Source organism: Alligator mississippiensis, chromosome 15 (assembly GCF_030867095.1).
Source record: "Alligator mississippiensis isolate rAllMis1 chromosome 15, rAllMis1, whole genome shotgun sequence".
Classification (NCBI taxonomy): Eukaryota; Metazoa; Chordata; order Crocodylia; family Alligatoridae; genus Alligator; species Alligator mississippiensis.
The window spans coordinates 3,421,520-3,445,827 of NC_081838.1; the positions used below are offsets into that span (position 1 = coordinate 3,421,520).

The 24,308-nt window shown below is 65.5% G+C and overlaps 1 protein-coding gene across 8 annotated transcripts in view; it reads right to left on the reverse strand.

Annotated features, from left to right (window-relative positions):
• Window positions 1-24,308, reverse strand: part of NRXN2 (neurexin 2) — a 101,653-nt gene that overhangs the window by 22,911 nt on the left and 54,434 nt on the right. For 4 of the 8 annotated variants that reach the window (XM_059718390.1, XM_059718388.1, XM_059718389.1 and 1 more), the window contains exons 1-2: window positions 10,581-11,169; window positions 1,048-1,229 (exon numbers count right to left, since the gene is read on the reverse strand). In XM_059718390.1, coding sequence (XP_059574373.1) covers window positions 1,048-1,229; window positions 10,581-10,788 — 390 coding nt within the window. In that variant the 5' untranslated portion in view covers window positions 10,789-11,169. Of the gene's footprint in view, window positions 1-1,047; window positions 1,230-10,580; window positions 11,170-15,695; window positions 15,816-16,004; window positions 16,179-16,766; window positions 16,958-17,358; window positions 17,741-17,856; window positions 17,977-22,007; window positions 22,035-23,647; window positions 23,852-24,308 lie in introns of those variants that run through there. The other 4 variants (XM_059718386.1, XM_059718385.1, XM_059718384.1 and 1 more) reach the window with 2 other exon arrangements.

Here is a 24,308-nt window from a genome sequence, read left to right on the forward strand (position 1 = left end):
TCCCAGCTCCCCTGCCCCCACTGCCCTCCCAGAGCTGGAGAGAGCCCAGGTGTCCGGGCTGCCAGGCCCCTGCTCTAACCCCCAAAGCAGAGGCCAGGCCACCCGCCGTGGGGGGGCGGGGCGGGCAGCCTGTCAGCCCAGGTTAGCCTGCTGGGGCTGGGATGAGCTGACAAGAGGAGACAGTGCCAGGGCCTCCGGAGGCACAGGCGGGGATGGGGAGAGTGGTTGGGAGCTGAGCAGAATGGGGGTGGGAAAGGACCCCCAATGCTCACCCTGCAGGAACCCCGCAATGGTGGTTGGTGCATGTACACATGCACGCGTGCGCTCTCTGGTGTGCGTTGCTCCCTCTGCAATTGTGCAAACATGTTGCACAGGAGGTATCTGAGCCTGGGGGGCGGGTTGAGCCGGGGCTGCCCTGTGCAGGGGTGTATGTGTGACTGTGCCTGTGCAACCCCACTGCACTAGTGCCCGGCGCATGTGAAGCATTGGTGCGATTGCACAAGGACCTGACTGGGCATGACGGGGTGCATGTGAGCTCGGGCTGCTGCAAGGGGACCACAGGGCTGCAGATGCTCCACGCCCTCCTGGCTCAGGTATGGGGGGTCTGGGCCCAGTGACCCCCCAGCACCTGGGGCCCAGCTGGGCTGAGCCTCTGGGAAGGTGTCAGGTGGGGGGCAGGAAAGGCGAGGGGCCAGGCTGCACACACTGGTGGGGGTGGGGGTAGGAGGGAGGTCAGTTCTTTGTGTGGGGGGCGGGGGGGGGGGGGGGGTTATAAGCTTCCAGCCCCGGAGTGAAAGGGGGGTGGGATCCAGCTGCTCCCCTGGCACTTGAGGCAATGGGAGAACCCAGGAGTTCAGGTCCCAGCCCCCGCCGGGACCCCCCATACCCTCAGCTGGGCAGGGAGAACCCAGGTGTCTGGGCTCCCCTCCCGGCGCTGTAGCGAACCCCCGGGTCCTGCTCTCCCCTCCCAGCGCTGAGGGGAGCCCCGGTGTCTGGTCTCCCAGCCCTGCCCCCCCGGGGAGCCCCGGCATCCAGGCGGGTGCTTACGATGTGCAGCTGGAGGTAGTCGCCGAGGCCGGAGGCGCTGTCGACCCGCACGAGCACGGCGCTCTTCTGGTGCGTGCTGAAGCCCACGGCCAGGCGGTCGGCGCGTGTGCTGGGCCGGTCGTTGGGCGGCCACGTGTAGGTGATGAGCGCACCGCCCTTCCCGAAGATGTACGTCGTGCCGGCTGCAGGGACAGAGCGTGTCAGGACCAAAAGCCAGGCGTCCGGGCTCCCGGCGCCCCCCAGCCCCACTGCCCCCAAAGCTGCAGAGGACGCAGGCATCCAGGCTCTCAGCCCTGGCTCCCCTCGAGACGGCCTGCAGCCCCCTTGCCTGCAGCTCTGGGGGCAACGGTCTAGTCCAGGCTCCTAGCGAACCCTGGGCTAACGAGCCAGCCAGGCCCAGGTGCCTGCCATAGAGACCACCTCCTTCCAAGCCTGGGCTGAAAGAGACCCTCCTCTGCCAGAGACCCCCAGCGCTGCCCCGCCCGTCAGAGCCCAAGCAATCTCCTGGGGCACCAATTAGCACTTAATGAGCCGAACAGCGGGTATGGAGGGAGCCCGGCCCTGAGCACAATGAGCTGTGTAAATGCGCGTGTGTGCGAGCACAGGTACATGCATCTCGGCCCCAAGACATGCACGCTTAGGTGCACACGGGCTAACATGTGCAGGTACATGCACCTCCAGCCTCTGAGACGCGCACACGTGCACACACAGGCGGAGGGGCACGGGGGTCAGGACACACATCCACAGACCCACACATGCCCCCAGCCCCACTCCCCTCTCACAGCTGGGAGCAAACCCAGGCGTCCGGGCTCCCAGCCCCCCTGCTCTGACCCCCCAGCCCCACTCCTCTCCCAGAGCTGGAGAGATCCCAGGCATCTGGGCTCGCAGCCCTGCAACAAGAGACGGTGGGGCTTGGCCGTGACCCCCACCCCACCCCACCCAGCGCCCTCCCACGGCGCCAGCAGCCGTGGGCTGTTGGCAATCGATGAGCAAGAGACGGTGACAAACACCACGAGCTGAGCGGGGAGACAGGCCCATCGCTCCGCGGCGCCGCGGCCACCCGGACGCCCCCGCCCTGGACACGCGGTGGCATTGGGGGACGTCAGGGCTGTAGGCAGCAGAGAGACCCTACAATAACACGCAGCCCCCGGTGGGCGCCTGGGCCGATATCCTTGATGAGCAGTGGACCAAAGATAACATGTCCAGAGCAAGGAGAGAAGCCCGGTGTCCGGGCCCCCAGCCCCCTGCTCTCACCCCCTTGAGCTGGGGCAGAGCCCAGGCGTCCGGGCGCTGCCCCACCCCTTCCTGTCAGCGCCTCCCATGGCCAGGGGCTAATTCATATTTAATGCCCACGCCGCAGCCCCCCGCTTCACCCCCCCACTCGATCGATCGCCATTAGCAGCTGCGCTTCGCCAGCGCCGGCCCATGCGCGGCCTGGGGTGGAGGGGACCGATAAACTGGGCCAGTATCCGGGGCTGGGCAAGAGCCCAGGCGTCCGGGCTCCCCACATCCTCCCTCTTCCAAACCACCCGCCCCCACCCAGGTGTCCTTGCTCCCAGCCCCCCCTCGCTCTGACTCCTCATCTCACCGAGCAGGGCAGGAGACGACCCAGGCGTCCGGGGTCTCAGCCCCCCTGCTCTCACCTGCCCCCCACCTGGGGCAGAACCCAGGTGTCCAGGCCCCAGCACCAGGAGCCCAGGGATTGCAGGGGGAGGCAGGGAGACAGAGCCCTGCATGGCTGTGGCTGGCTCTGGGGGTGGGGGTCAGGGCTGGGGATGCAGGTCTGTGCTGCGGCTGGCTCTGGGGTGGGCTGTGCCGGCAGTCAAGTAGAGCAGATGCAGCCAGCTCTGGGGTGGGGCAGGGACTGGGGGTACAAAGCCCGGCACTGGGGTGCAGCCAGCTCTGGGATGGGGGGGTGTCAGTGGCTGAGTACAACAGAGACGCAGCAGCCTCTGGGGTGGGGCCTTGGGTCCTGGGGATGTGGGGCTGAAATGCGGCTGGCTCTGGGGTGGGACATGCCAGCAGCCAAACAGAACAGACACAGCCAACTCTGGGGGGGTCGGGGCCCAGATCTGGGGTGTGGGCAGTTCAGGGGCCACGAATCCCATTCAGGGGCAGCTTTGGCACTGTCGGGTTTCAGGGCCCCAAGAACTGGTGCTGTTGTGTGTGCACAGATGCGCACACAGGCATGCACTGACATAGTGACATCGCTGAGTGTGCCTACCCCCCTCCAGCTCATGACTGTGCGCACACACACATGTACACAAACACACGTGTGCACAAGCACCCACATGCACATCTATGCCCAGTCCCCCTGTGTGTCCTGGGTCCCCCCATTAATTCCAGACCCCCAAATTCTCACCCTCTCGGTGTCTCACAATGGCCCCACCTTGCACACATGTGTATGTGCACACCCCACGCATGCCCACTCCCTGGTGCCAGAGCCTGGCCACTCCCCTCGGCTTCCTTGTCTGTGACGCTCATAACGAGGCGAATTAAGTCATTAGCAGGTAATGGCCCTGTGGGCGCTAATGACTCGCCCCCCCCAGCCTGGGGATTCCCCCCCCTACACACACACCAGCTGCACCAATACACATGCGTGTGCAATGCTCACTCACACCCCTCACATGGGGAGGGAGAAGCTGGGGAGGGGGCTGCACCCCCAGCCTCTCCTTCCCCCCTCATTCACATTCCCCCCACGGGTGAGCGGGGGCCAGAGGTGGGAACAGGGCTGGAGGCCCAGACGCCTCGGTTCCCTCCAGCCCTGGGCGGGCAGCGGGGGCTGGCGGGTGAGAGCGGGGGGCTGGGAGCCCGCACACCTGGGTTCTCTCCTCGGAGGCAGGATTCCTGCCTTCCCGAAACGCCGGAGATGAACCTGGCTCAGCTGGGCGAGATGGAGGCACCTGTGCAGGACACCTGAGTCCCCGTCATCCCCAGCCCTCTGCTCTGATCCCCCAGCCCCACTCCCCGCCCAGAGCTGGAGGGAACCCAGGTGTCCGGGGCCACCCCGCTCTCACCCCCAGGCCCCACTCCCCTCCGACATCAGGGAAAGGATGGGTGGAGCGATGGGGGGTGGATGGATGAATGAATCAACGGTGGGGACGGGCAGAGGTGGCACACAGCCAGACGGACAGATCTGCCCTAGAGTGCGGCTGTACACGTGGGGGTGGACACATGGACAGACACAGGCACATAGGGGTAGGGGGGCAGGGTGGTCGGGGCAGGAGCTGGAGGAATACAGGGGGCACGGATAGACAGACCCCTGCCTGGGGGTGGGAGATAGATAGATAGATAGATAGATAGATAGATAGATAGATAGATAGGATGGATGATACATTGATAGATACACAGATAAATAGATGATATATATATAGACAGAGAGATAGATGGATGATATATAGATACCTAGATGATACATATAGATGGATGGATGATAGATAGGCGGGTGGATGATGGATGGGATGGATGGGATGGATGGATGCATGATAGATAAATAGATAGGTGGATAAATGTATAGACAGACACGCGGACAGGTAGAGAGACAGGTGGAGGGACGGACAGACAGATGCACAGGGACGTGGCAGCTAGCGTGCTATATGGACAGAGAGGCAGACGGGGGGTGGATGGACAGACAGGTGCACAGGCGGATGGCAGACAGGCAGGGGTTGCAGGGCCGCTGGACGTATGGACAGACAGGTGGACAGATGGGAGGGGGTTGCCTGGACAGACAGCTGGACAGATGGCCGGGGGGTGAGGATGAGGCGGATGGACAGACAGACGGGTGGGGAGGCACGTGCAAGGGGCTGGGGTGGATCGGGACCGCCGGAGCCGGGGGCGCACGGGGCCGGACACACGGACGCGGGAGGCTCCCCCCTTCCCCCTGCAGCTCTGAACACGGCTCTAACGAGCCCCAGAGCTCCGGCGCCGCGCACCCGATCCCTGCCGTTGCCATGGCAACCCTAATACCCAGCGCCTCCCCCCCTGGACGCGCTCGCCCTCCAAATGAGAGCGCATGGGGGGGGGTTAACCTCTCATGTGCTGCAGCCAGTGCTGCACCCCCGGCTTGGGGCTGGATCGGGGCCCTGTCCCCAGTGGGACAGCCGGCCCAGCCCCCCCACCCCGCTCCAGGGCCCAGCCAGGACTCCTGGGTTTTCCCAGGCCCCTCAGGACTTTGAGGCTGGTGTTTGGCACATGTCAGTGGGGGCAATTTTGGCCCCTGGATGGGTGGATGGAGGGGCAGACGGATGGACAGACATCCCCCAGCCCCAACAGATGGGTTCGAGGACAGGGGGTGGGAGAGCGCGAGGGACACTCAGGGCCTGCAGAGATCAGTGGGGGAGAGAAGGACAGAGACGGGGGGGTCCGGGCGGACGGACGGACACAGTGAAAGGGGGCGAGGCGCGGAGATGGGGGATGGACAGAGAGACAGACAGGGAGATGGTCGGTGGAGGGATGGGCTGGTAGGTGAAAGGAAATAGGCAGATAAGTAGGTTCCTAGATAGATAGATAGATAGATAGATAAGTAGGTAGGTCGGTCAGTAGATAGATAGGTAGACAGACAGATGTGTAGATGAAAAATAGAGGATAGATGAATAGAATAATCAAAGATAGATAGATAGATAGATGCATGGATGGAGGGCTGAACAAATAGACGATAGGTGAATGTATCGATCGATCAATGGCAGAGAGACGGATGGATGGAGAGGGACGGATGGACGGATGAAGGTGGCGCGATAGAGAGATACGCAGCTGATGTGTCGAGGGATGGACAGGGGAAGAGGGAGAGAACAGGGCGGACAGACGGATGGAGAGGCGGCACAGGCCCCGTGCGGGGGCAGAGTGTGTGGGGAAGAACGGACCCACAGACAGACGGGCGGAGGGAGGGAGGGAGGGAGGGAGGGATGGGTGGATAGATGGGGGTGGACGGACAGACGAGCGGGTGGGCAGATGACCGAGGGCACCCTGGGTGCAGGCCAGCCCAGGATGCCTCACCGTACGGCTGCAGAGGGGAGGGGGTGTCTCAGCCTGGGGGTGCCCCGGGGGCTCTGTCCAGGGGGTGCTGGGGTGGCCCCAGCCCTGGGCCAGACCCATCCGGCGCTGCCCTGGTGCCAGAGCCAGGCATGGAAGCCGGAGTCCGGGCCCTGCTCCCCGTGGTGCCTCCCCCAGCGCTGGGGGAGCCCAGGGGTCCGGGCTCCCGGCCCCGTGCTCAATCCCCTACTCTCCTCCCAGGACTGAAGCAAACCCAGGCGTCCGGGCTTTCAGCCCTGTTCCTTTACACCCCCAGCCCCCAGTCCTCTCCTAGAGCTGGGGGAACCCAAGTGCCCGGGCTCCTACCCCCCTGCTCTCACCCCCCGGGCGCCGCTCCCCTGCCAGAGCGCGAGAGCGCCCCGGCGGCCGCGCTCCCGACCCCCCTCCCCAGCCAGGGAGAGCGCCTAGGCGTCGGGCCTGGCTCCGGCTGCCTCACTGCTCTCACTGCCCGGCCCCCCCTCGCCTGGGGATGCACCCCAGGTGTCCAGGTCCCCGGTGGCCCCCATCCGGGACAACCCAGGCGTCCGGACTCCTTGGGCCAGGGTCACAGGCTGGACGCCCTGGCTGGACAGATGGACAGGACCCCCCCTCCCCAGCTGCTCCCGGAGATGCTGGCTGCCGGGGGGGGGGGAGGTGTAGGGGGGAGTCCATGAGGGGGCTGCCCCCCCACCCCCTACCGGCTGCGGGGCTGGAGGTGCGGATGGAGGGAGCCGGAGAGCGAGGGAAGGTGGAAATGGAGGAGAGAGAAGGGGGGGGAGGGGCGCGGCCGCGGCAATGCGGCTAGGGGGGCTGCGGGGATGGGGGGGCCAGGCTGACCCCCTGGGAGGGGGGATTAACTCCTCACACCTTGTAGCTGCCAGGAGAAGCCATGGCAGCAATGCCCCCCCCCCCAGTTACCTGCCCCCACCCTGGACTGGGGTATTGTCCCCCCCAGGGGTTTCCCATCCAGGCCTGGCCCATGTCCCCCCCGCCCATTTCAATGCCATTCCGACACCGGAGACAACAGCACCAGGTGCCCCCCCAATCCTCCTTGCCCCACAGGGGGGTGCCAGGGGCCAGGCAGGGGTGGGGGGAGAACCTAGGAGTCCTGAGAGCCCCTGCCCCCCAGTGGGGAGGGAACCCAGGCGTCCGGGGCCGGGATTGGGGGGCGGGGGGGCAGTCTGGGCTGGCCCGGGTGTTATGTAATGGGGTTGCACTGCCTGCACGGACCCCCGTACGGCTGGCACTGACTGTATAGGCCCCTGCACAGCCAGTACTGACTGTATGGAGTCCTGGACCGCCGGTGCTGACTGTACAGCCCCCTGCACCACCGGCGCTGACTGTACAGAGCCCCAGACCACTAAAGCCGACTGCAAATCCCCCCACACCTTCAGGACCGGCTGCATAGCTCCTTGCACCACCAGCACCGACTGTAAGAGTCCTGGACTGCTGGTGTCAACTATACAGACCCCCCACACTGTCGGTGCCGACTGTACAGCTCCCTGCACTGCCGGCGCCAACTGTGCAGGGTCCCAGACCACCGGCACAGACTGTACAGCCCCCTGCACCACTAGCACTGACTGTACCGTGCCCCACACCCTGAGGACTGACTTGGCAGCCCCCCACACCACTAGCACTGACTGTACAGCGTCCCAGACCGCCGGTACCGACTGTAGAGTCCTGTGCACCCTCCAGACCAGCTATGCAGCCCCCTGTACCACCGGTACCAACTGCATGGAGGCCCAGACCACCGGCACTGATTGTACAACCCCTTGCACTGTGAGCACCGACTGTACAGAGCCCCAGACCACCGGCACTGACTGTACAGACTCCAGCACAACCAGCAGCAGCTGTAGACCCCCCCCCTGCACACCTGGTGCCGACTGTACAGAGCCCCACACCCTCAGGATTGACCGTACAGCCCCACACAATGCTAGCACCAACTATAGAGGCCTGGATGGCTGGGATCGACTCTACACCCCCTGCACCATGGGCCCCAACTGTACAGCCCCTCGTGCCACTGGTACTGACTGTACAAAGACCTAGACCACCAATACCTACTGTACAGCCCCCTGTACCACCTGCACTGACTGTACAGTCCCCCGCATTGCTGGTACTGACCGTTCAGCCCATCACATCCTCAGGACCGAATGTAACAGCCCCCCAGGCCACCCGGACTGACTGTACAGGCCCCTGGTCTGCCAGCACCAACTCTACAGCTCCTCGGACCTCCAGCACCAACTGTAGAGAGCCCTCGCACCACCAGCACCGGCTGTATGGCATCTGAACCACCTCAACTGACTGTACAGAGCCCCACACCGCTGGTCCAGACTGTCCAGCCCCCCAAACCACCAGCACCAACTGTTCAAACCCCACCCCTGCACCACCAGAGCCAGCACCGCGAGGGTGCAGTGCTCCATGCCCCTGGCCTCAACACTGGGGGCAGGCAGCTCCCCAGGGCCGGGACAGACACCCTCATCCCCCTGGCACTGACTGTGCTGTCTCCTTGGCCATCATGCCACTGGGACCAACAGCCAGATGATGGCTGTACCTACCCATCCCCTGACACCAACACTCGGACTGCACATTGACAACAGCCCTCCCCACCATGAGCCACACAGAGCACGGACCCCAGAGCGGGTACTAGCCCCCCCAGCACCCACCAGTTCCCCCCCAGAGCACGAGGGCAAGAGGATGGGAGAGGGGCAAGTGGGGGGTGGGGGCCTGGATGTCTGGGAGGGGATTGGGGACTGGGAGGTGAGAGCAGGGAGTGGGGGCCAGGAGCCAGACACCGGGGTCTCTCCTGGGCCCCTTCCCCTCCATCTTCGCTGCCCTCTGGCTGCCCCCAAGGGTGTGGGCAGTCTCCCCTTCCCCATCCCACCCCCTGGGGGGCTTGGCTGTGGGGGTGGCAGGGCAGAGGGGCCTGGTGTGTCCCCCCCACATGCAATGAGTTTGACCAGGCTCAGTGGGGGACACTGGGGAGAAAGTACCATGGTAGAAGGGGGTGGGGGGGTCCATGGGAGGAGGAGACCATGGTAGGGGGGCTGGGGGAGTTACCATAATGGTATGGACCAGGGGGGGGGATGGGAAAGGTGGGGGCTGCCCCAGGCATGGTGGGGGGCAGAAGGGCAGGGGCAAGGACGGGGTTGGGGGGCGGAGCATAGGGGGACCAGGGGCTTCCAGGGCATGTGGGGGGACGGGAAGGGTCCCAGTCAGGTAGGGTGGGCTGGGGCAGACACCTCCCTTCTTGTGACCCCCCGCAAGGTGATGGGGGGGCTACAGTTGGGCAGGGGGTTGCGGGTGCCCCTATCCTGTGCCCCCAGGTCATGGGGGAGCTGTGGCTGGGTGAGGGGTCCTGGGGAGGGGCTAGGGGATTCCTAGGGGGGCTCGGCGATGGGGGCAGGGGGCCGTGGTCAGGGAGACAAGGGGCTGGGGTCCCAGGATGGGATGAGGGAGCTGGGTGGGGGGTCTCACCAGCCTGTGCCCCCCCCGGTGATGGAGAGGTGACTGCAGCCAGGTGGGCCTGGCCCTAAGGATGGGGCTGGGGGTCTTGGGGAGGGTTTCACCCTCCTGTTCCCCCTGCCCAGGTGCTGGGAGGGGTTGGGGCCAAGCCGGGAGGGGGTGGCAGGTACTGGAGCTGTGGCTAGGCAGTGCTGTGGGTCCTAGGGGGGCTTCCCATCCTGTATGCCCAGGTGATGGGGCTTGTGGCCAGTTGAGCGGGGTCCCCACAGGTGCTGGGGGGCCGTGTCCAGGTGGGGGCCCAGGAGGAAGGGACCATGGGCTTAAGGGGAGGTCCCTCATCTTGTACACCCAAGTGATGGGGGCTGTGGCCAGGTAGGGGGGGCATCTCGGGGACCCCCCCCAGGTGCTGAGGTTGTGACCAGGTAGGGCTGGGGGTCCTGGGTAGGGATGAAGAATGGTCCCCTATCCTGTATGGCCCGGTAATGAGGGATGCAGCCAGGTAAGGGGGGGTCCCCACAGGTGTTGGGGAGGGTCTAAGGGGGGGTCCCCCAGCCTGTAGCCTCAGGTGATGGGGGATGCAGTCAGGTGGGGGTCCTTGGAGAGGGGACCAGCAGTTCCCTGTCCTGTACCCGCAGGTGATGGGGGGGCCCTACAGGTGCTGGGGGACCGTGGCTAGGTGGGGGTCCTGGAGGAGGGGACCACATAGCCCAATGGGGGGGGTCCCTCAGCCTTTAGCCCCAGGTGATGGGAGTCCCCAGGTGCTGGGGGGGCTGTGGCCAGGTGGGGGTCCTGGGGGAGGGGATCAGGGGACCAAGGTGAGGTGATGGGGGCTGTGGCCAGGTGAAGGGGGGCCATGGCCAGGTGGCAGTCCTGGAGGAGGGGAGCAGGGGACCTCCAGGTGATGGGGGCTGTGGCCAGGTAGGGGGTCTGGGGGAGGGGACCAGGGGTGCGAGAGGGGGTCCCCATCCTGTACCCCCAGGTGGTGAAGGCTATGGTCAGGCGAGGGTCCCAGAGAGGGTCCAAGGGGGGGGGGTCCCCCAGCTGGGGGTGGGGGCCCCACTTACCGTGGCCACCGCGGGTGAGGAAGGGCGTGCGGTTGATGGCGATGGGCACGGTGCCGTGCTTGCTGTGGAAGTGGTGCACGTGGTGGGTGGTGCTGAGGCTGGACGAGACCCGGGCGGCGCCCACCGGGCCCCCCAGCGCCCCCAGCGCCAGGGCCAGCGCCAGGGCCCCCAGCGCCGACCCCCCGCCCCCGCCGCCCCGCCGCCGCATGGCCTCAGCGCCGCATCCGCCGGGGGGGGCAGGGGGGCAGGAGCGGGGGGGGGCGACCCCGGGGGGGGGCTGCAAAAATGGGGGGGGAGAAAGCCCCCAGGGTCCGCTCACAGCCCAGGGGCCATGGCGCTGCCCCGGGGTCCGGGGGGGCCCGGCGCCCGCGGCATCAAGGGGACCCTGGCATCCGGCGGGGAGGGATGCAGGAATGGATGGACCAGTACGGGGAGGGAGGGAGGGAGGGATGGATGCGGGAGGATGGATGCGGGGACGGAGGAGCCGGCGGGGGGCTCAGGGGGGGTCCCTGCCCATGCCGGGGGCTGCGGCGGGCGCTGGCTCGGCGGGCGCTGGCTGCTCGGCTGGTGCGTGCTGCAGAGGAGAGGGAAGGCTGGAAGGAGGGAGCGGGAAGGGGGCGGCGGAGGGAGGCGGAGGGAGCGATGGAGGAAGGGGGAGGAGGAGGAGGCGGCGGCCGGGAGGGAGCGCAGCTCCGCTCCAAGAGCGAAGGATGGCCCGGGAGTGCCCCCCCCCGGGTACCAGCCGCTCCTAGCCTGGATATCAGCCCCCCAGCTAGGCTTCAGCCCCCCGGGCGGGGCACCCCCCCCACACGCTAGAGTATTAGCCCTTCCAGCCTGGGTATTGCCCCCCCCGGGTTTCAGCTCCCCTAGCCTGGGCATTGCCCCCCCGGGTATCACCCCCCCAACTAGGTTTCAGCCCCCTCCTAGCCTGAGCATTGCCCCCCTACCAGGTATCATCCCCCCCAGCTGGGCTTCAGCCCCCCCAGCCTGGGTACTGCCCCCACAACTGGGTATCGCCCCCCCCTCGAGCTGAGTTTCAGCACCACCCCAGCCTGGGTATTGCCTCCCCCCCCGGGATTAGCGTCCCCAGCTAAGATCAGCTCCCCCCAGCCTGGGTTTCAGCCCCTCTGCGGATCCCCCCCTTCCAGCCTGGGTATTGCCATCCCTGCTGGGTATTAGCCCCCCTCAACCAGGGTACTGCCCCCCCGGGTATAGCCCCCCCCAGCTACCTATCAAACTCCCCTGGTATCAGGACCCTCCTGGCCGGGTACTGGTCCCCCAGGTATCTGCCCCACCCTGGGTATTGCCCCACTTAGGCTCGCTTTTATGCCCTCCAGTTATCACTCCCTCCACTGTGTATTGCCCCCCCAGGTATCACCCCTGCCAGGTATTGCCCCACCTAGGCTGGGTATCCTGTCCTCCAGTTATCATCCCCCCCCCCGCCCCCCCCGAATAGTGCCCCTGCCAGGTACCAGCCCCTCCCCCCGGCTGGATATCCGCCCCCACACTGGGTATCCCCCCCTCAAGCACCAGCCCCCCATGGGTCAAGCCCCCCCATTGCTTTCAGTTCCCTGCATCTGCACCCATGCCCCCCAGAGCCAGGGCACACGCCTGCACACACATGCAGCACAGCTGTGGTGCTCACATGCACCTCAAACACATGCATGTGGGCAGCCTGTCACACTTCCCCCATGTGTGCCCATGCACTTTGTGCTGCAGGTGCGACACAGTCACGCTTCCCACACGTGTGCACATAGACACAGCACGCATCAGGCAGGAGGCCTGCAGTGGTTCCCACAGGCGTGGCTGCACGCACCTTACATGGCAGACAAGAACCTGTCACGCTTCCCACACACGTGCACAAGAACACAGCACACACATGCAGGCATGCATACACGCTGTAACGCTTCCCACACGTGTGCACACGGACACAGCGCACAGCACACACAAGCATGCACGCATCCTGTCACACTTCCCACCCATGTGCACACAGACACAGCTCACATCACACACAGCCATGCATGCACCGTCATGCTTCCCACACATATGCACACAGACACAGCGCACATCACACATAGGCATGAACCAATCCTTATGCTTTCCATGTGTGTGCCCACGGATACAGCTTGTATTGCACACAGGCCTGCACGCATCCTGTCACACTTCCCACATGTGTGCACACAGGTGCATCACACACCGCCATGAACACACCCTGTCCCGCTTCCCACACGTGCACAGCAAACACCACGTGCCCGCACAGCCTGTCACACTTCCCCGGTGTGTCTGTGTGCCCACTGCACGCACAAGCCCGTTGGTTTCACACACACAAAGCCTCTAGCCGCCCCTTGCCGCTTACCTGGTGTGCACCGCTGTGCCCCCCCAATGCCTCTCGCACAGACGGCCGTCGTGCACGCACACATTGCAGCTGCCCACCTCCCATGCATGTGTGCACGTACATGCACCCCACAGACCCCCCCTGCACCCCCCCCTTACCTTGCTAATCCCTGGGGGGCCCCAGCCCTCGGTTAACCCCTTCCCTGCCAGGCGAGGCCTCCCCATAGTGCCTCCTGTAGGCCACATGGCTGTGACCCTGGCCCCTTAGAGGTCAGAGGTCAAGGGTCAACCCCCTGGGTGAGTTGCATGAGGCCTGTAATCTGGCAAACTTGTCCCACCCTTGGGTGCTGCTGTGGGTGGGGGGGTAGCCAAGTGTTGCGAGCTTCCCTTAGGTAGTGCCCCAGCTGGTCCATCCCCCGGGTGGGGGTCTGGGGGAGGGGGCTGCCCTGCCGGTTCTGGCAGCGCTGACCTCACGGTCCCCAGTGGCTGTAAATCACCGGCGGTGAGATCATCGCGCTATGATGTCACTGCCCCATGGGAGCCGGTGGGCGGGGGGGGTTCGGCCTATCCACCCTGGTCTGCTCCTGGGGTGGGGGGGATCCCGGATGCCTGGTTCTCCCCGGCTCTGGCGGGGGGGGGGGGGGGGCTGGGGAGTGGAGGGTGAGAGCAGGGGGGGGGCCAGGAGCCCAGACATGTAGGTTCCCCTGGGTCTGGGGGAAGCGGGGGGATAGAGCAGGAGGGGGTGAAAACCCAGACACCTGGGCTTTCTGGCCGGGCAGTGAGGCCTAGTGCTTGGAGCCGGGCCGAGGCTGGCAGCGCCAGCGCGCGGCGGAGCTATAAATACGCCGGGCAGGAGCGGAGACTGACAGACGGGTGGGCGGCGGACGGGGGCCGCGAGCAGCGCTCGAATTAGCCACCGCCGCAGCCGGCGCCGTGCCACCCCCGCCCCAGGGCGCCGCCCGGACGCCTGGGTCCTCTCCCCAGACAGCCTGCCGGAGAGGACGGGGGCCTGGGGGGTGCGAGCAGGGGGGCCGGGAGCCCGGACGCCTGGGTCCTCTCCAGCTCGGGGAGGGGAGGGGAGGGGGGCTGGGAGCGACAGCAGCAGGGGGCTGGGAGCCCGGATGCCTGGTGCCACCTCCTACTCCCGCTGTTCGCACCCACGGCTGCCCCGGGCGCCCAGCGCTGGCACCCACTCCCCCCAGAGGTGTGACATGAGCCAGACGGTGACGCGAGTGGGAGGGGGGGTGGCAGCCGGCTCTGGGGGGCATGGGGGCTGGGGAGACCGGGCCTAGAGCTGGGATGTGGCTGCCTCTGGAGGGGGATGGGTCTTGGGAGCACTGGGGAAATGGGGCTGAAATGCGGCTAGCTCTGGGGTGGGACGCGTTGGCAGCTAAGTGGCTTGGGGTGGGGGTGGGGGGGTCAGACTGGTTCAGGGGGCCAGACCCACCACGGGGCTGGGAGGAGAACCCAGGCGCCCAGCCCCTCCTGCTCTCACCAGACAGACCCCTCTGGCACCGTGTCCCCCTGCTCAGCCTGTGGCTCCGCACCCTTGTACGGCTCACACCAACGCTCATGTTCATTTACCCTCCCTTGGCCCCCCCAGGCTCCGTGCCCTTGCACACACAGCCAATGGTACTGGGGCCCTCGTGCTAGGTTGGTGAGTGGTGCCAGGCTCCTCATGTGTGGGCAAGCTAGCACGCGATTCATGCCTGTGCACGCTATCTGAATTGCACCAGGCCCAGACACACCAGTGTGTCAGTCTGGTGCCCCCACCTCACACGGACACCAGGTCACGTGGTTTTCACACGGCTGCCCTAATAGTGACCTACGCCAAGCTTCTCATGTACATAGTTGTGCCACACTCTGGTTTCACGGCCTCACACCAATAGCAAACGCTGCCAGGTGGTTCATGTCTACGGCTGTGCCCTGGCCTGCTTTTCATGGCCTTCAATTGATAGTGAGTGACATGCCCCTCCTGTACATGCTTGTGCCACACACTGGTTTCATGGTCTCACCCTGATCGTGAACAATGCCCAGCTGCTAGCGTGTACAATTGTGCCTTGGTCTGGATTTCACAGCCTTGCACTGATAGTGAACTACACCACGTGGTTTGTCCGGTCTAATAGTGAACGATGTGGACAACACCTGGCCACTTGTGCATGTACAATTGTGCCCTGGTCTGGGTCTCAGCCTCACACTGATAGTGAACAGCCCTTTGTGTATGCCGTTGTGCGCCAGCTCCAGTTTCATGGCCTTGCACTGATGGTGAATGCCACCAGGTGGTTCACAAGTGCAGCGTGCCCTGGCCTGCTTTGCTTTCCATGGCCTCATACTGATAGTAAATGACCCCCAGCTATGTGTGTGCACGGTATTGTGCAACGTGCCAGGTCACTTCCTCTTTCTCCCCCTCCCACCACGTGTGCAAGTGTGAGATGCAACATGCTGCCTCACCTTCCGCACACCCTGGTGCAAGGCGCCCCGCCCCCGGCCATTTTCATGCTTGTGTGTGCAAAGTCCTGGATGGCTCATTTCTGTGCCCCTCCAACCCTCCCCTCACACACTTACGCCTGCACTGGCAGGCTCATGTGACACACTCACCCAGCACCACGGTGTCCCCTGCTCGGCCTGGGGCTCTGAGCAGGCCTGACACACTTTCTGTGCCCACGCATTCACCCTTGGCCTGGCAAGACCCTTTCCCATCTGGACACCCAGCTTGCCCCACCCTCCTCCGTGTACCCTATGTTGCCCCCCCCAGCAGCCCACGTGTATGCCAGCACTCACGGTCGTTGCACACGGGGCCACCGTACGAGGTCATAGTGCAGTCGCACGTGTAGCCATCCCACTGCTGCAGGCAGACACCCTGGTTGGCGCACGAATCCTCGGTGCACGTCGTGCTGGGGCCTGGGGGGTGGAGAGGGGGCCGGGGGGAGGTTATAGGGGCCTCCACCCCCAGCACCAGGGGGAGCAGAGCAGGGAGAGGCTCCCAGCCCCCAGCCCCACTCCCCTCCCGGAGCTGGAGTGAAGCCAGGCGTCCGGGCCCCCTGCCCGCCGTGAGTTTGGGGGAGCCCCGGCGTCCGGGCGCGGCCTCACCGTCACAGCCGCGCTCCACCTGGCCGATGCGGTGCAGGGCGTCAGCCAGCAGGTCGGGGAGGCGCCCGTTGAGGTCCACGGAGGCCAGGCAGCCCTGGAAGCCATCACGCGACGCCACCAGCTTGGGCAGGTTGTGAAACATGTTCTTGCTCAGGCCCCCGATGTACAGCTCCCCTGGGGGCACAGGCACGGCACAGTCAGGATCTGGGCACCCCTTCTGCCCAGAGCCTCGGGATACCGTACGTGGTCTCCCATCTGGGCTTTGACCCTGCACCCAAATGGTGTCTAGGCCTGCCTGGGACGGGGGCATGCTCTACGTGATCTCCTATCCACATGCCAACCTTCCCCAGCCCTGCTTGCCCTGTTGCTGGCTGCACCTCTTATTGCTAGGGGATAAATCTACTGGATGTTGTCTCCCTTCCACACTTGAGCCTGCTTAGCTTCCCAAGGGGCACTGTGGAATCAGCCCAAGTGCCCCCTACTGGCTGCTGGGGCAATTACTGCAATAATTGGGGTCTCCCATCTACACTCAAACCCTCCCAGGCCCTGCTTAGCTTTGCAGGGGGCACTGGGGGGCACAGTGCACATGGTCTCCCATCCATACTCTACACCCATCCAGAACCTGCTTAGCTACCCAGGTAGCTTTGGGGGCCTGTTGGCTGGTGCCACTATAGTCTCTCATCCACACACCAACCCCCCCAGAACCTGCTTAGCTTCCCATGGGCCAGCGTCCCCTGTGGGCACCCCCTGCCCGTGGCTCACCCTTGAGGTCCAGGTTGCGGGCGCCGTTGGAGTGCTGCGTGACCGTGCGTGAGTCGATCTTGAGCGTGTGCACATTGTTGGTGTCCCGCGACACGATCACATTGTGCCACTGGTTGTCGTTCACCGGCTTGTCCGAGTTCCCCTTCATCAGCGATGGCCCGTTGCCCAGGTCGAACACGTAGTGGACGTACCTGCCGGGGCAGGAGCAGCAGTGAGGGGCACTGGCGGGGCCGGGGAGAGGAGGGGGTGCGGGTTGGGAGTGAGGGGCCATGACTGGGAGGGGTGTTCTGGGCAGCGGGCATGGCTTAGAACCAAGGGGGTGTTGCCCCATAAAGGGGCGTGGCTCTGAGATACAGGGGCGTGGCTTAGAGCACAGCATGCCTGGGGGCATGGCCTGGAGGGATGACCTTGAGCAAAGGGGCGTGACTTGGAACAGAAGGGGGTGTGGCCCAGGGCACTGTTTGGGCAGAGGGTGTGGCTTGGAGGCTGGGGGCATGGCCTGCAGACAGCTTGGAATATGGGGCAGGGCTTGGAGGATGGAGGCGTGGCTGTGAGCAAGGGGGCGGGGCTGGGAGCCTGGGGCGGGGCTCACCCCTTGACAAGCTCCACCACGATGAAGTCGTTGCCGTTGCCGCTGTTGAAGAGGATGAGGCCGTCGGGCGCCGTGGTCTTGAACTGGAAGAAGAGGTGCATGGAGGCGTAGGCCTGCAGCGTGGCCAGCGCCAGGTAGCTGCCGCGGCTCTTGAAGGTGACGGGGTCGGCCACGATGGCGCGCAGGCCCAGGCGGGCGTTGAGCTCGCAGTAGGCGATGTCGCCGTGCTGGCACAGGTCCATGTAGGGCAGCCCGTTGAACACCAGCCCGCTCAGGTGCCCGATGAAGTTGGACGGCACCACCGAGATGAAGCGCCGCTCCGTCATGATGCCCGTCTCGATGTTGTGGAACTCCAGGCGGGTGTGCGCCCCGGCCATCTGCCCTGCGGGCCGGCGCCAGGGGGGTCACGGCCAGCCCCTGCTGCCCCCAGCCATGCCGGGGCCCCTCGCTCCCCACCCACAGCCCCCCAGGCCTGCCGGCGCCCCTTGCCCCCGGTACCTTCCACGGTGACGTTGTCCACGGAGAGCTGCAGGCTCTTGCCACGCCGCACCACCCGCACCGTGTGCCACTCGTTGTCGTTCAGCTTGTGCCCCGCGAACAGCGTCTCGGGGCCTTTGCCTGGGGGGGGTAAGGGAGAGGGGGGTCAGAGAGACCCCCTGGAGCCCCCCCGGGAGAGCAAAGCCCCTCACAGCTCTCCTGCCCTGTGCTGAGACCCCTGCCCCAGTACTACCCCCAGTCCCTGCCCCCCCTTCCCCAGGCAGCTGGCAACAGGCCCCCCTTGCCCACGGCCCCTGCAGCCTGGGCTGCGACGTGGGGGAGCGCGTCTGTGAGCACACACTAGTGCAACAGAGCACGCAGAGGGCCCAGCACATGCCCCGACATGCACGCACACAAGCCACGGCTCTCCCCAGTACACGCACATGTGTGACCCCGAGCCGGCGCACCCCCTGGCCATGTTGAGCGGTCCACACTCCTGGGCACGGGGGCGCTGAGGGTGACTGGCTGGGTGCACCTGGGTGTGTGCACGCACGTGCTGAGAACCTGTGTTCTGGACACACACGTGCACTGACACTCACATTCACACAGAGACACGCAATGAGAACCTGGGTGTCTGGGACATGCACACACACGGTGAGAACCCAGGTACCTGGGATGTGCATCTACACCCCCCCCCCCATAACCCAGGCATCTGAGATGTGCATACACCCCCCCCCCCCGAAAGCCCAGGTGCCTGGGACACATGCAGGCACATGCACACACACACGGATGTCCAGGACACAGACACACAAACACACACACAGGCGCACACTGAAAATCCAGGCATCTAGGACAGAGAGACAGGCAGACGTGCACACACACACACACCAAGAACCCACACACACCCACAGAACCCAGGCATCTGGGGCATATGCAACCCCCCCCCCCCCCCCGCAATGTCCAGGACAAGGACGCACAAAGCAAATCCAGGCATCTGGGACACACGCACACGTTCACACATCCCCGGGGCACCAGTGAGCGCTGTGCCATGCTGGCCTTGTGCACGTGTGTGTGTACCCACCTCCGTGGGACAGTGCAGCCCAAGCCCAGGGGGATCTGGCCCCGGAGCCCCCTCCCATGTACCCCAAACCCGAGGGGAGGACAGCCCCAGAGGCCCCCCTCCCCCAGCTCATCGGGCCCTAACGAGTCACTGACCAGGGGCACTAGGGGCAATTAGCCAGCCGGACACATGGGGGGCAATTAATTCATGCTCCAGGTCGGGCTGAAGTTGCCCTGGGGGGTGCAGGGGCAGCTGGCTCTCAGCCCCACCTTTCACCTCATTACCCCCACCCCCATAGACCTAGATTTACTAGGCTGACACCGGAGGCCTGGCACTAATGGGGGGGGTGTTAATTAGTGCTGGGGGGTTGTTAATTAGGGGTGAGGGGGTTCTTAGCACGTGAGGGAATGTGGCACAGCCCACATAGGTCACCTCGGGGCTGAGACACACGTGTGCACATATGCCATAGGCCTGTGCAGCCACAAGCACACATGCAGAGGTGCACACATACGCACATCCCCCCGCCCATAGACACCCCATGGTGCAGACACACAACACACACACCCCTCCATATATGCAGGTGCACATACACAGCTTCGCTACAGGTATGTGCTTGCACAACCACAGACACAACATATGCATGCACGCATACAGAGGCACACTGCAGGTCCCATGCAGACATGCAGACACACTTGCACCCCCAACACACATGGGCACATGTATGCAGACCCCCCTGGTACACACATGCACATGAAGACATCAGTACACGTGTACATACACACAGGCCCACACAGAAACACGTGAACATGTATACCTCCCTGCACATGTGCAGACCCAACATAGGCACACAGACACACAGGGACACAGCACATGTGTACAGAGGCACACTCCAGGCACATCCCCCACAGACACAGCATAGACCCATGCACACACCCCCAGCACACACAGGCACATGTGTGCAGACCTGCCACAAGTACACACACCTGCCATAGGCACACACACATGCAGATACATGCACACACATGCCTCACCCACACATGTGCAGCCAACAGCCAACAGGCACACGCACACACACACACAAAGCACAAGAGTGCACCACCCCCAGACACGCCACAATCCCATGCAGGCACACAGACACACCTGCACAGAGGCACGCATGCGTGCATAGAGCCAGCACAGTTGCATCTGTACACCCACCCACACACACACACACACACAGAAGCAGATGTGCACACACACAGGCACACAAATGCTCAGCCCCAGGCACGTATGTGGTGGGTGTGTGTACTTGTGGCACAGACCTGCCACAAGTACACACACCCACCACAGGTGCGTGCGCGCACACACACACACACACACGCACATACACGCCCACACACACACATACACAGACCTAACATGGGTACAGGAAGGCACAGAAACATACAGAGAACCAGCACACAAGTGTGTGCATGCACACCCCCCCATAGACACATTTGCTCTCACACAGACACACCTGCACCCCCCCCATTCACAGGCCCATCCCAGGGACACGCAGGCACACACATGCACATACACACAGTGACGTGGGCACACGTGTGGGCACGCACAGAGGCATGCCGCAGGCCCGTGCACAACTGCGCGCACACGCGCTGCAGCAGAAGTGCAGGCCGGTGCTGCCCCCTGGTGGCCCCCGTGGGTGCTGCACCCAGGCTCAGGCTGCTGGGGGTGCTCCCCTAGACCCCCTTCCACCCGAGCCCCCGCCCCAATTCCCGGGGGGGGGCAGCAAGGGAGCCCGGAGGCCTGGGTCCCCTCCCTGCTCTGGGGGGGGGAGGGGGCTGGGCTGAGAGCCGGGGTGCTGGGCCCCCGACGCCTGGGCTCTGCGGACTGGGGGTCCCCGCTGGGCAGGCTCCCGGGGTCTCCCCCAGCCGCGTCTCCACGTCACTGCAGCGGCAGGTCCCGTCGTTGCCTCGTGCCTCAGTTTCCCTGTGTGACCCAGGACTGGACTCCGGATGGGGGTTGGGGGGCTGTGTGTAGGGGGGACATAGGGGCAGGAGGGGACGGGGCTTGGCCCCCAGGGTCCCGTCGCCTTGGAGCGGGCATCAGGGGGCCCCTCTACGCACCTGTATCCAGGGACGGTGCTCTCCGTGTCACATCTGCTGGTCACACGTGGAGCCGCGAGTGTGTGTGCATGGTGTCCCCTCCCCCTGCATGCAGGTATGTCGGTGCCCCAGGACATGGGGCGTGCAAAGGGCATCCTCCTGTGGCAGGTGCACGTGTGTCATTTCCCCTCCCGTGCCAACACGCGCTCATGTCACAATACACCCCCTCCCCTTGCTTTCACAGGTCCGCCCCTAAATAGTGCCTTTATGTACGAATGTGTGTGCCCCCAGCTCGCACGTACATGCCTCTCGATTCCACCACCTGTGTGAGCAAGGCCTGGTCCACACGTGTCCGACCCCACGTGGCTCCGTGTTCGTGAGATGTCACCAGCCGGCCACCTACCGTCAGGGCCAATCCTCCTCTCGCGGCCCCAGCTCTAGGCTGGCTGGGGGATCCATGCCAGGTGGGAGACTCCCCCCCCCCTCGCAGTACAGGGCTTATGACACCCCATAGTTTGGCTGTCTCCGTGTCAATGCTGCCCTGGGGACTGGGGGGGCAGGACCATTGGGGGCGCGGGGCCAGCCATGGGGAAGACTGGGGGGGCAGGAGGGGCCTGGTGATGCCCCCATTCTGTGCCCAGGTGTGGGAGCGCCGAACCTGACGTGTCTGTGGGGAAACTGAGGCAGAAGCAAGGAAGTGGCTGGTTCCGAGCGGGTATGGCAGTGTGGGGCTACTGGCCCCCCTCTACGTGTGGGTGCTGGCCCCCCGCCAGGCTGGGAGAGAGCCCAGGAGTCCTGGCCCAGCTAGTCGGAGTCCTCCCAAGTGTGAGTGTGTCACTGCACCTGCCAAGAGGGGAGCCCCGGCATCCGGGCTCCGGGCCCCCTGCCCTCACCCCCAGGCCTCACCCAGAGCCCGGCCCCCAGACACCCTCTGCTCCAACACCCGGGTCAGAACCAGGCGTCCGGCGCCCCCCCGGCCGCGTGACGCCAGACGGAGAGCGCGAGCGGGCGCGAGCGCGGGGGGCACTTACTGGGGTGACAGCCTATCCTGACACAGTCTGACGGGGCGGGGAGAGAAAGAGAAGGCGACAGTTTTACATCCTTCGGTCCCGGCTGCCACCAACCCTCCGAGGAGGCCCCCTCCGGGGACGGCACGCGCCCTGGCCGCTGGCTCTGGCCCCCCAGCCCCCCACCCCCGGCTGGGACCGGCTCCGAGCAGTGTCGCCCCAAACCCTGCCCGTCTCCGCCTGCCTGGGGGCTCTGTGACACCTGTATGTGTGTGTGTGTGCGCGCACACGTGTGCATGTCCAGCTGCTCAGGCACGGGGGTGCCGGTCCCGTGGCCTGGAGGGGGAGTGGGGGGGCATACTGGGGAACAGGAACAGGCCTCGCAGCCCCTGGGGATGGCATCTGCACACAGCTACCCTGGGGGCAGGGGGTTCACCCCTGTGTGGACATGTTGGGGGGCGTGCGGAGCAACCCAGGGGGCACCAGGACCCCAAGCTGGGCCTGACGGGGGGCCGGAGGCTGTGGGGGGCAGGCGGAGGCTTTGCAGGGGGGAGCAGTTGCTTCTGAGGGGGTCCCAGCCGGTAACCCCCACCCCTTCCCCGAGCCAGCGGGCACCGGCTGTGTGGCCTGTGGCGTGGGGGTGTCCCGGCCCCCTGCCCCTGGCACCACAAAGCGGGTGCCGAGGAGAGGAAGGCGGGGGTCCCCTGGCCAAGCAGCTCCTGCGGGCCTGCGCAGGGGGGGTGCACCTCCTCCCGGCCGCCCCTTTCCCCCTCCCTCGTGCCCCCCTGCTGCCCGTTGGGACTGGGAGGACCCAACAGGGTCCCCCCAAGAGCTGCCGGTCCCCCCTTCCCCGAGGGAGCCCCCGCAGCCCGGAGGTGGGGGTGGCTGGGCTCTCTGAGCCCCCCGATCTCCGTGGCAGGCGGGGGGCGGGTGCAGGGGTCCCGGGGCCACAGGCCGCACAGCAGGGCCTGGCGCGTGCCGTCAACCGCAGCAGCAGAGCGGGGCGCAAGCAGGCGCCGGACCAAAGAGCTCACCCCGGGCAGGGGGGCCAGTTTGGGGTGGGAGGTCAGAGGTCGAAGGGGGCTCTGGGAATGAAGCGCAGGAGTTTGGGGGCGACAGGGTATTGTGTGGTCTGGGGGGGGTCATGCGAATGGTGGGAGGTCAGGGGTGGGGGTCAGAGGTCAAAGGGGGCAATGGGAAAGGAGTGCAGGAGTTGGGGGTTGTGGGGGGGTCATGGTAAGGATGGGAGGTGGGGGTGGGGCTCAGAGGTCACGGGAGGGTCCGGGGTGGAATGTGGGAGCTTGGGGGGTGCACGGAGCGAGGGTGGGGGGTCATGCTGGGGTGGGAGGTAAGGGGTCAAGGGTCAGGGAGCTCTGGGGTGCGTTTGGTCCCGACTGCTGCTTGCCAGGCTGGCAGAGTCTGCGCCGATGAAGGGTTAAAAACCGCGAGTGGGGGGTGGGGGCGGGGGCAGGGACCCCCAAAGCCAGGGGGGGCACCCCCAGATGGGGGGGGCTGTTAACCCCTGCACTGCTGGGATGAGCCCAGCGCCTCCTGCAGAGGGGAAGGGGTCCCGCTCCTGAGCACCCCAACTCTGGGGCGATGCCCATGGGAGGGGGGGAGGAGGGGGCCAGGAAGGGGGGCATTAACCCCGCGCGCGCCGGTACCGAGGTTGACGGTGAGCTTCATCTGGCCGCCGTCCAGCTCGAGGCGCAGCGTGTCGGCCGACTCCCGCGACGTGGTGGCCAGCATGAGCCCGTAGGCCCGCTGCGACATGAAGCGCAGTGACACGTCCTCTGCCTCCGTGTGCATCACGCCCGGCAGCAGGATCTTCATGTACATGCTGCCGTCGTAGCTCAGCACCGTCGCCTCTGCGGAGCCGGGGTGGGGGGCGTGAGGGCCACGGCCCAGGCCCCCCAGGCCATCGCTGGTCTCGCGGCCTCCCCGGGGACCTCCCGGCCCCTCTCGCAGAGCTGGCCCCGAGCTCCCAGCACGTCTCATGCCTGGGCCTCGGTACCCCCCGAGCCCCCTCAGGGAGGCAGGCTGTCCCAACCCCTGAGACCCCTGCCACCCCGCAGCCGTCACCCGTCTCACATCCTCCCCCTGGTCCCCCGACTCTTCTGGCAGCACTGGCCCAGATGCCCAGCCCTCTCCCCGCTCCCTCAGGGACCCCCAGACTCACCCTCCCCCAGGCACCCCAAGACCCCTTCCCAGTCTCACAGGCACCCCCCAGGCCTCTCCTCGGCTCATACTGTCCTCCAGGCACCCCCAGGCCCCTCTTGCAGAGCAGGTCCAGACACCCGTCTCTCTTCCAGGCCCCCAGTCTCA